We start from the raw sequence: 12,111 nt of genomic DNA on the forward strand, positions 1-12,111 counted from the left end.
ACCCAGGATCCAGATGGGACTAGAGAAAAAGAGGACAGATAATGACATATAATTAAGTTTTGAATGACTTTGTATATTCAAGTATTTAAAAAGCTAATGAAATATGTAAAAAGAAACCTTAAACACCACTAACAAAAGAAACAAAAGAATCTTAGGTGAAAGTGGAAAAATAGGGAAATTGGTTAGGATGCTATTAAAGCATGCATGAAAATAGAGAGAACAAACATCAGAAAAGTAAGCATAAAACCTTTTTGACTTGATGCACAAATAATGACAGTAAAATTAAAGTTGATATATATCAAGGATTCTAGATAATTCTCAGGTTTCTAACTTGGATGTATAAGTAACTGTTCCATTCACTAAAATGGAGAATAAGAGAATCAAATTGATTAGAGTGAGTATCTATCAGACAAAGTATATGGTGTCTATTTAGAAAAGTCAAGTGATAGTGTTATTACACATATAAGTAAGATAGGTCCCAAAACTCAGAAGAATATGTGAATCCCTAGGGAGCTTGGAGAACAAAAAGCCAATACACACACACACACACACACACACACACACACACGCACACGCACACGCACACGCACACATACGCACACAGTCACAAGAGTCCACCTCAACACCAATGCCTATGTGCAGTGGCACATGCCTCATACTGAAGCTACAGGGAAAGCACAATGACTGGATGCAGTGGCCCAGCCCTTTCACCTGGGACGAGAAGAATTAGAGCCAAGGCTCATTAAGTGGGCATCAAGTGACCCTACCTCAAAAATAACCAAGATATGGGGCTGGGAAGGTAGCTCAGTGGTAGAGCACTTGCCTTGCATGCCTGAGGCCCTGGGTTCGATTCCTCAGCACCACATAAGCAAAAAGAAAAAAGCCAGAAGTGGCACTGTGGCTCAAGTGGTAGAGCGCTAGCCTTGAGTTGAAGAGCTGAGGGACAGTGCCCAGGCCCACGACCGGACCCCCCCCCCCCAAAAAATAATCAAGATAAAAAGGGGGCTGTAGATGTGGAAACACCAGTGTAACTAAAAACAAACAAAAAGGTCTATTAATAAAATTCAGAAGAGACTGGATTGGATATACAGATTTAGATCAGTAGTCTTTGATGGTTGTCATACTTTGAAAAAATGCATAGTTTGCATTTGTCCCCCACCTCCAATGGCTTATGTCTTGAGGGCTCTGGTTCCCAGATGGTAATACTATTAATAGTGAAGTTTCAGGAAATTTCAGGAGGTGAGACCTAGATAGAGAAAATGGATTCTTACTCCTTGAGAGTATCTTATCTCTGACCTCTTAATGTCTGTCTTCCTGGCTAACCAGCCTGAGGTAGAGTCTCTGAGTCTCCTTATCCACATGCTTCCAGTCCCATGTTCTGTCTCAACACAGAAACCTGGATCCAAGTGACCATGGACTAAATATCCCAAAACTCTGAGCTAAAATAAATCTTTCCTCCTTTTATTTGGTTTCTAACATGGATTTTGGCCATACCTATGCAAAAGTAACTAATAATATTTTCTATGGATTTTTAAATGTGTTCACCTACATAACAAGCCCAAGAAGAGAAAGCAATGCAAATGCAATTTATAAGGAAAAGAAGACAAAGAAAACCTCAAAGAAAATCAAAGTACTTAAAAAAATTAGGGGAGGAAATGGGATTGTGGCTCAAGTGGTAGAAAGCAAGCCTTGAGCAGAAGAGATGAGGGACAGTGCTCAGGCCCAGAGTTCAGGCCCCATGACGGACAAAAGAAAAAAAAAATTAGGAGAAAGGAAATAACAGCAAAGAGTGATATCAAGGAAGGGAAGTGTAGCTTAAATGGTAAAATGCTTGGCTAGCAAATACAAATCCCTGAGGTCAAACTCCAGTACCTCCACCAAAAAAAAGGTCTAATAGTTCAAGAGGTCAAATATGAATTCAAAAGGGTATCTAGAACATGCTATGAGAGCAGTTTCAGGAAAATGTCAAATAAAAAACTTAAAACAGCTATGGGAAGTACAGGTAAGGCTCAAGTCAGCCTTAAATAGAAAAGCTAAGCTAGAGCACAGAGTGCTGAGTTGAATCTCCAATACCAGCACAACTTTGCTCCTGATGATTCAAGTGATAAGAGCACCAGCTGTGAGTGAAAAGCTGAATGAGTGAGTGGGAGCCCCTGAACTCCAGCCCCAGTATCAGAGAAAGAAGAAGAAGAAAAAATGAAACACCCACAAAAACAAAAAAAGCAGCTATGAACAAGAAGGAAAACAGATAAAGGACCACAGAAACTACTCTTAGAAGTTTGGCTATGAACTCGTTATCTTGCCCATGTAATTGTAATTCCTCTGTACTGTATTCTCACAATAAAAAAAAAAAAAATTAAAAAAAGGGGCTGGGAAGGTGGCTCAGTGGTAGAGCACTTGCCTTGCATGCTCGAGGCCCTGGGTTCGATTCCTCAGCACCACATAAAAAAAAAAAAAGCCGAAAGTGGCGCTGTGGCTCAAGTGGCAGAGTGCTAGCCTTGAGCTGAAGAGCTGAGGGACAGCGCCCAGGCTCAGAGTTCAGGCCCCACGACCGGATCAAAAAAAAAAAAAAAAAAAAAAAGAAGTTTGGCTATAAAGTCACAGGTAAAAAGAAAGGCCAAGAGACAATGCACCTATCCAGGTAATAAGGTTAAATATTTATGCAATACTGTACAGAGGATTTTAATACAGCTGTCTTCTAAACAATGCATTCCACTTCAGGAACAACACTCCTCACTACTCTCTAACCTTTGGTTTTAATGACCTTTAAAGGTCCTCTATAGCCTAGGTAAAAATTCATAAGCAGTTATTTGGTCAACTCAGACCAATCTGAAACTGCCTCAGAAATTGATTTTTGGTGGGTTTCTTTTTCCCCCTACAGAAAAACAGAACAAAGCTAAAAAGAGATGAGCAGAAACCAAAGAATAAGATTATATCCTGGATTATTTTCACACTCTAAAAGGTCCTTTGAGCTACCTGACTTCTTGACACTATGTTGATCAGTTTTCTCTAGCTCTCTTTATCCAGTTGGCTTCCAAAAATGTTCTTTTGTTCACGTTTTTGTTACTTATAATAGAGTATAAGAACTGATAGAATAAAAGTTTAAATTCATTTTCAGAAAGATGAAAGCTTTATTTTCAGTGGAGAATCTTAAGTGCTCTACTGAAAGCAAAGGAGAATGGACTCACTGTGCAAGTTTATAGTGTATCCACTGAGGACAACAGAATGGGAACTGAACAGGATGATGGGAAAAGGCTCTCTGCAATGTGGGGACAGAAAATCATGACAATACCAATCATGATATTCTGTGATTTTTCACCAAGACAAGTAAAAAACAGAAGTTAATTAGGCTAGAAATTAATTAGAAATGAAAGTAAATGTAGTAGTAAGACAAAACTCGGGCTGGGGTTTTGTAGCTAAGTATAATAAAATGACTGGTGGCAAAGGGGTGAATAGTGGGCACTAGGAAAAGGCAAATCATGAACCATGAGATCTAAGCTGGAGCAGAAGAAAAAGATGTAAAGCAACTATGTGTAGAGGAGATAAAAAGAAAAGAAAATGATCAAGGATCTAAAGATTGTGACAGATTATAGAATACTACAAGGTAACATAGTTCGGGGTGACATGGTTAGTAAAAGTGAAGATATTTGGAATCGAGATGGTTGAGAACTTTTATGTGTTAACCAGGATATTAGTAGGTATCACAAGTACCAGATTTTTTTTTAACTATAAGGAAAAGAAAAACTAGAGAAAAGACAATAAACAGGATCTGATGAAGTATTTTCAGTATAGCAATGAATTCATATAACATCAACTTCCTCAAAAGTTTATTCAAAAAAAATAATTTGGCAAGTCACCTCTGAAAAATTTCAGATATCCAGTTAAACTTATTCCTTAAACAGTTACATCTTGACTTAAGAGAAACCAAATACAACTTTTGCAGTAACATAGTTGAATAGGTCTAGAACAATAAACAGTATACTGTTTTGTTCTCGACTTCAAGGCATACAAATCTTTTAGACACTCTATCCCACAATAAAATGTTTTTCAAACATCCGAAGCTCAGAGGAAATAAACTTTAAACAAGGTCCAAGTATTTTCAAAACAGAAAAGCAGCAATATGAAAGCCCATACGTGGCATCACTATTATTAAATGATGGTTTTGCTTGCAAATTGACTCAATACAAGCACTGTTGTCACTATTTTATTATTGAAGAGCACTAAAATAAACCATTACTCACTGTCTTAGCAGCTGCCTGCCCTGTTTCCATGTTAACTGGCTATTCTGAGGTGCTGGGGGGGCCTCGGTGTCTTTGGTTTCTTCTGAAAATAAAGAATGAAGTTTTACACACATTTCAACTCTTGAAAAGAGTACCAAAGTGTCCTAGGAATAAACTCCAAATAAATATACTTAAATATTTTTATACAGGATAAAAAATTTTTAATGCTTGCTACAGTAGTTCAACTCACTGAGGTAAGTTAATTATCCATCTCAAAATTGAGAAAACCCAAATGTACTTTTATTACTCTAGAGAATTCAAAAGTCAAAAGCCCAGACTTGGATATAAATTATTATTTTTTTTGGCTATAAGAATTCTGCAATGTCAAAAAGTCCTTTAAATTAAAAAGCTCCAGGCACTACTGGCTCACACTTGGAATCCCAGGTACTCAAGAAGCTGAGATCTGAGGCTCACAGACTGAAGCTTAGCTAGGGCAGGAAAGTCAGTCAGACGCTTATCTCCAACTAACCACCAAAAACCCGGAAGTGACAAGGCTGGGAATGTAGCTTAGTGGTACAGTGCTTGCCTAGCATGCATGAAGCCCTGGATTTGATTCCTCAGTACCACATAACACAGAAAAAGCTGGAAGTGACACTGTGGCTCAAGTGGTAGAGTACCCTGAGTTCAAGGCCCAGGACTGGCCAAAAAATAAAAAAACAAAACAAAAAATAAAAAACAAAAGTGGAGCTATGACTCAAATGACAGAGTGTTATCCTTGAGCAAAAAGCTCAGGGACAGCACCAAGCCCCGACTTCAAACCCAAGGACCGGTATTACTGGATATATGTAACAATACTGAATAACTCTGAATTTCTATCATTAAACCTTAAATGTACAACTCAAGACTTTTTCTAGATAATTTATTATTGTCTCTTTTTGTAGTTAGAGTTAAACCCAGGGCCTCCCTGTTCTATCATTTTATCCACACCCCCAGCCCACTAATTTCATTTTTAAAATAGAAAGTTAAACCAGAAAATCATTCTGTTTTTAGATATGATCTTACTATGATAAGCCAGGCTGGCCTCAAACTAACAATCCACCCATCTCAGTCTCCCAATTGCTGGCATTACAGGAATGTGTCATCATACCCAATTCAGAAAAAGGTTTTGTAATAGGCAAACAGTCATTACTTTATTCTAAGAGAACAAGGTATATGTATATATATATATTTTTTTTAAGTTTAAGTTCAGCATGCTTTAGCAGCATGTGTAAAGCCCTAAGGTCAATCCTGGCATTGAAAAAATGCAAATTTTTAGAAATTACAACCTTTAACACATTTAATAGAGAGTAAACTTTAAAACTACTTTGGACACTAAATAGTAATGTTTTCTCATAAATTTCTATTAACACAAAGAAGAGAAATGGAGAAGAGATGAGCTTAGAAATTCAAGCTTCACACAACCTTGAGAACTGTTAAGAATGGATAGTTAGGCAGGGGGCAGAGGTTAATAGCTAGTGGCTTGACCACAGCATGTGCAAGGCCATAGGTTCAATCCTCAGACAACAACAACAAAAAGAACGGTTCAGTTACTAAGCTCCTATATTTTCCTTAGTTACTTTGAGTGTATTAGTAGTATTTAAAATAACCTACAGACATTATTTCTCCCAACACTAACAATCTCCTGATATTTTATTCATCCTCTATATACAAGGAATTCTCTGACTTGTAGAAATATTTCATTCTAATAATTTTCCTACTTATTTTTCTATTCATAACATTTCATTTAATTTAAAATAATACATAATCATCACTGGAAAAGTACATGTCTTTGTTTTGTTTTTGGCAGTACTAGGGTTTGAACTCAGGATCTCATACTTACTAGGCTGGTGTTTTACCACTTGAGCCATGCTCCTAGGCCTGCTTTTCTCTGATTATAGAAATGGAGTCTATCAAACTTTTTTGCCTGAGCTGGTCTCAAACCACGATGCTCCACATCTCAATCTCCTTAGTAGCTAAAACTACAGGTGTGAGATACTGGCACCCAGCAAAAGTATCTTTTTTTTGGAAAAAAAAGGGAAAATATAATGCTTCAAAATCCTATCACCAAAAGTTAACTACACACTGGAGTTTCAGTTTTCTTTTTCTCCCTGAAAATACTCACATAACTCAACAACTCTACTTCTTTTTTGTTTTTTGTTTTTTGTTTTTTTTGGGTCCGGTCCTGGGGCCTGAACTCTGGGCTTGGGCGCTGTCCCTCAGCTCTTCAGCTCAAAGCTAGCGCTCTACCACTTGAGCCACAGCGCCACTTCCGGCTTTTTTCTTTTTGCTTATGTGGTGCTGAGGAATCGAACCCAGGGCCTCAGGCATGCAAGGCAATCGCTCTACCACTGAGCCATCTTCCCAGCCCCAACAACTCTACTTCTTTTTAAAGTATGTATTATGCTATAATCTGGTTTTGCTATTTAATGCATTCTCATCATTCTTTCTATAGTAAAATAGAACAACATCACTTAGAAGTGATTACACTGAGTTGGAGGTATGTATTAATAGTAGAACACTTAACTGTCATGCAAGAGGCCCTGGTTTTTATCTTCACCTCCACTACCACAAAATAATTATATAATATTCCATTAAAATATATACCTATTAATATAATCAATTCACTAATACTAAAATTAGATGCTTTTCTTCCCTATTACAGTTTTTTAAGACGTTGTCAAAATATATTTTAACAATGACCAACAGAGGCATAGCTTCTAAGTTCTAAAATGTATTTTGCTTGTTTCATGAATATTCTAAAAACACTGGAAAGAAAATGAACAAAAGAAAAGTCTCTGAATCATTCCAATTTTTCCTAGTGAAGTCAGTACTACTTCTGACTAGAACAGGATAATGGTAGTAAACACAGCTCTATTTTCTATCATTTATTCTTGGTTTTCCAAGAAGGTCACACTTTGCTTTCTAGAGTTGGAATAAGTTTTACTAACCATTGGCCCTAACATCAAAAAACTACCATGCTCTCTCAATTGCAACTAGAAGATAAATGATTCTGCTGCTATAAGTAAAATGGAAGAGATTTTTATTTTTATTTATTTTATTTTTTTTGGCCGGCCATGAGGCCTGAACTCTGAGCCTGGGCGCTGTCCCTCAGCTCTTCAGCTCAAGGCTAGCGCTCTACCACTGGAGCCACAGCACCACTTCCAGCTTTTTCTGTTTATGTGGTACTGAGGAATCGAACCCAGGGCCTCATGCTTGCAAGGCATGCACTCTACCGCTGAGCTACCTTCCCAGCCCCTGGAATAGATTTTTAAAACAATCAACTTCACAATATATATTATGGTATATGTGGTACATTTCTGCCAAATCCTAAGTACTTAGTACATACACAAACAATGAACTAGATTTTTTAAATTAACTATATACCACACTAAACAAATTCATAGTAAGTTTTATTGCCATACTATATGCTTTGATTTTTTTATTAAGTACAGAAAAAAGCTACAGAACAAATAATATATCCAAATAAAAGCCATTTTTGTGCTTAGCTAGCATTCAAGAACAGTATAAGCTTCAATCTGACTAGACATAAAAAAATGTATATATTAGTAGTATATGGTGCTTCATTCCTGTAACTCAGGATCCTGCTTTGAAGCTAAGTCCCGGTAGAAAGTTTGCATGGCACAAAGCCCAGAGTCCAAACTCCTGTGCCACCCCCCCACAAGCATATGTGTGTGTGTGTGTGTAATTCAAGTTTCAAATATGATAAACTAAGTCACTTAAAGATAATTATTAGTGGATTCTTCGTATATAATGTTGAACACATTTTCAATGGTTGACTTAACGGTTCTTGAAAAACTATATGTTCCTGATTTTTCTTATTCAGCATCACATTAGTTAAAAATGTATTTCAGGGGCTGGGAAGTTGGCTCAGTGGTAGAGTGCTTGCCTCGCATGCACGAGGCCCTGGATTTGATTCCTCAGCACCACATAAACAGAAAAAAGCCAGAAATGGCACTGTGGCTCAAGTGGTAGAGCGCTAGCCTTGAGCTGAAGAGATGAGGGACAGCGCCCAGGCCCAGAGTTCAAGCCCCATGACCGACAAAAAAGAGAAAAAACAACAATATCAGAATATTAATGAAGTATGATATTACAACTGCCATCAATAAAGGCAGCTCAAATTTTTTAATGAAAATTAGAAACTGCTATTAACATTCTCAAATCCTACAGAGTTAAAAATTATTTTAGATTCCTCAAACTAAAATCACCTGGAGTCCTAAAATTAACATTAAATTGTTAGCTCTTTTCTGTATCTGGTCCTCTCCATTTACAGACACTATCCTCACAGTCCCCAGTTAGTAAACAGCAAGGCCAGTTGAAAATACTTTTCTTTAACCTTCCCTTTAACATATGGGCCTCCACTACAGTTTACAAATCTAGTAAAATTTCTAATATATTAGGACTAAGATGACTTAGTTACAACTCCAGGTAAAAAAAGGACTTTTTAAATAATAAAAAAATTAAGCTCATATAATAAATGAAAATTACCTACAGGTAGAAAAATAATTTAGTATCTTCTCATTCTAATTATTACCAAAAAACATACCCATGTTTTTTATGTTGATCTAAATGCAGGGAAATAGGATTTTAGAACTGATGTACATTAAAGTACTATTTTATGCAGTTAATGTTTTTCCAAAATTTTAGGACTGTTTATAATATTCAATTATTTATCTAAAGCCATCAAAGCAAAAAGGTGATGAAGAATAAGTCTGTTACACAGAAATGAGCTTAAAACAGAAGTGACAGAAGAATCACGTTACCTGATTCAAAGGTTGGCATTTTCAAATCGCCTTGATTCAGTTCTGTGCCATATTTTAATTTATGATATTTTGCCCTGAAAATTTAATAGTAAATTGGTAAAAGAGTAATTATTTCCTTTTCTACAGGTAAGAGAATACAAATATCAATCCAATAACAAAGAATAACACAAGCATCTTAAAAGTTTACTTGTTAGGAGCAATGAAAAACATGAACTCCAGCAAATGGAAACATGGTGTTTTTGTTATTCTTGGCAGCAGTGGTCTTTGTGTTTATTTTTTTTCTTTTATGGGGCAAAAGGAGAGATACAGAAAAGGAAGGAGGAAGGATAAATAAATATAATCATGCTTTCATACACTGTGGAGAAAATAACCTATGTAATTTGTAGGCAGGGATGGAAGAGGAAAACTGGGGTAAAACGAAGGAACGGGTGACACTGCCCAAAAACAAAAAATTATTCACTACATGTAAGAAATGGTAACCCCTCTGGTAAAACACCTTAATAATAACAATAATACCACAAAAACAAAAATGCAGCTGGGCGCCGGTGGCTCACGCCTGTAATCCTAGCTACTCAGGAGGCTGAGATCTGAGGATCCTGGGGCAGGAAAGTCCATGAAACTCTTATCTCCAATAAATCAGAAGCGGCACTGTAGCTCAAGTGGTAGAGCACTAGACTTGAGCTGAAGAGCTGAGGGACAGCTCCTAGGCCCCCGACCAACGAAAAAAAGAAAAGAAAAATGTCCAACTAGAATATGTTAAGATATTCCTAGCAGAGGATCACAATAGCTCTTTTTTTTTTTTTTTTTTTTTTTTTTTGGTTGGTTGTGGGCCTGAACTCTGTCCCTCAGCTCTTAAGCTCAAGACTAGCGCTCTACCACTTGAGCCACAGGGCCACTTCCAGCTTATTTTTTTCTGCTTATGTGGCACTGAAGAATCGAACCCAGGGCCTCATGCATGCAAGGCAAGCGCTCTACCACTAAGCCACCTTCCCAGCCCCGAGCTTTTTTTTAAGTGTAGTGTTTGCTGTTATTTCTTTTTTCTTTCTTTTTTTCCTCCTTTGGGTTATTCCTTGATGCCACTGTTTTGTATTTCTGTACCCTTTGTCTTGAATATCAAGTTTATCAGATTAGGGGAAGGGCTGGGGAATGACAAAAATGGTAGGACAAAGGGAGAACCAATGCAACAGTGATACCCACTAGACATTATGCCAGAAATGAAGTTTACTAGTTGGAGGGGGAGGGATGAGGGGGAAGTGGGAGAAAATGAGGAAAGAGACAATACTGTTCAAAAAGAAATGTACTCATTACCTTAATTATTTAACTGTAACTCCTTTGTACATCACCTTTACAATGATTTTTTAAAAGAAAATTGTTCAAGTAAAAAAATATCTTCAAAAGGTATTTTGAATGTGGCTCAGTGGTAGTGCTTGCCTTGCATGCATGAGGCCCTAGGTACGATTCCTCAGCACCACAAACAAAAAAAGCTGGAAGTGGTGCCGTGGCTGCTCAAGAGGTAGAGCGCTAGCCTTGAGCTGAAAAGTGGAGGGACTGCGCCTAGGCCCTGAGTTCAGGCCCCAGACCCAGAGTTAAAAAAAAAAAAAAAGTTCCTAGACTGGTGCTGGTGACTACTAGCCAGCCTCATCAAGAAAGGCTGGGAAATCCTCTGATCAAGCACCAAAAAAGTCAGAAGTTGAGAGATGGCTCAAGTGGTTGAATGCCAGACTTGAGGGGGGAAAAAAAATTCTCAGAACAGCATCCAAACCCTGAATTCAAGCCCCTAAAAAGTGCCTAGTCATCAAGGAAAAAAAATACCCAAAACTGAGATTCTAGACTAAAGAACATTATTTCAATTTAACTATTTGAATTGCCTTTTCCCATATATATCCCATATAAATACATATTCCATAAATATATATCCCATAAAAGTATCTTTTATTTAAAATCAAAACTTCAAAGAAACTGTGCATGAGCACAATATTCTAACAATTATATGAAAAAATGACCCATACATACCTTTCTTGTTTTAATGCATATTCTAACATCTTTATTCTTCTTACTAAATCCTTCTTCAAATTCTCCTGACCTTTTCTTTCACCTTGTAAAAATGCTATCCGTGCCTAAAAATACAAAAGATGCATTACTTCATTTTTCCTTAATTATACACAGGAAACTAAAAAAGAGAAAATAGTGAATTCTAGTTACTCATGACAGTAAGAATTAAAACTCATACAAATAGGCAGAATATGTTAGATAATGACCATTTTAAAAATGAAAATAACTGCCAGGGACTAGTGGCTCAGGCCTATAATCTTCATAGCTATTTGGGAAGGTGAGATCTAATGATCAAAGAAGCAAGCCTGGGCAGAAAAGTCCATGAGACTATCTCCTATTAATCAGAAATGAACCTGGTCGTTCCTAATTTCTAACATAATAGTAATAAAGAAAAGAGATTTATTCACAAATAGATGAAAATAGGGTATTAGTTGTTTCAAAAGCATAACACAGCTGGCGTCAGTGGTAGAGCCACTAGTCTTGAGCAAAACAGCCCAGGAACCATATCCTACTCCTAAATTCAAGCCACAGTATGGGGGGCGGGGAGGAAGCATTATTTCAAAAGCATTCTTCCTGTCATACTTGAAAATATGTGCTGGCTGGAGCAGGTAGCTCACACATGTAATGCTAAATACTCAGGAGGAGGAAATCTGAGGATCACAGTTTGAAGCTAGCCCAGGTAGGAAAATCCTGAGACTTGTATCTCTAATAAACTACCACTTTATAAGACAGCAATAAGAGTACTAATACAAGCACTAAAAACTCATTTGTTAGGTTACCATTTTTTCTGTAACCTAATTACTTTTTTTTTGGTCCGGTCATGGGGCTTGAACTCTGGGCCTGGGCGCTGTCCCTCAGCTCTTCAGCTCAAGGCTAGCACTCTAACACTTGAGCCACAGCGCCACTTCCGGCTTTTTTTTCTTTTTGCTTATGTGGTGCTGAGGAATCGAACCCAGGGCCTCAGGCATGCAAGGCAAGCTCTCTACCACTGAGCCACCTTCCCAGCCCCATCTGTAACC

At 37.4% G+C, this 12,111-nt stretch overlaps 1 protein-coding gene across 5 annotated transcripts in view; it reads right to left on the bottom strand.

Moving 5' to 3' along the window:
- Strn3 (striatin 3) overlaps positions 1 to 12,111 on the bottom strand; it is a 105,270-nt gene that overhangs the window by 48,416 nt on the left and 44,743 nt on the right. For all 5 annotated transcript variants that reach the window (XR_011372717.1, XM_070026305.1, XM_070026298.1 and 2 more), the window contains exons 2-4: positions 11,054 to 11,157; positions 9,041 to 9,114; positions 4,242 to 4,323 (exon numbers count right to left, since the gene is read on the bottom strand). Coding sequence is in view for 4 of the 5 variants with exons in the window: in XM_070026305.1 (XP_069882406.1) it covers positions 4,242 to 4,323; positions 9,041 to 9,114; positions 11,054 to 11,157 (260 nt within the window). In the remaining variant the exon portion in view is untranslated. The remainder of the gene's footprint in view (positions 1 to 4,241; positions 4,324 to 9,040; positions 9,115 to 11,053; positions 11,158 to 12,111) is intronic.

This window comes from Dipodomys merriami, unplaced genomic scaffold (assembly GCF_024711535.1).
Source record: "Dipodomys merriami isolate MVZ:Mamm:240054 unplaced genomic scaffold, mDipMer1.0.p SCAF_1, whole genome shotgun sequence".
NCBI lineage: Eukaryota > Metazoa > Chordata > Mammalia > Rodentia > Heteromyidae > Dipodomys > Dipodomys merriami.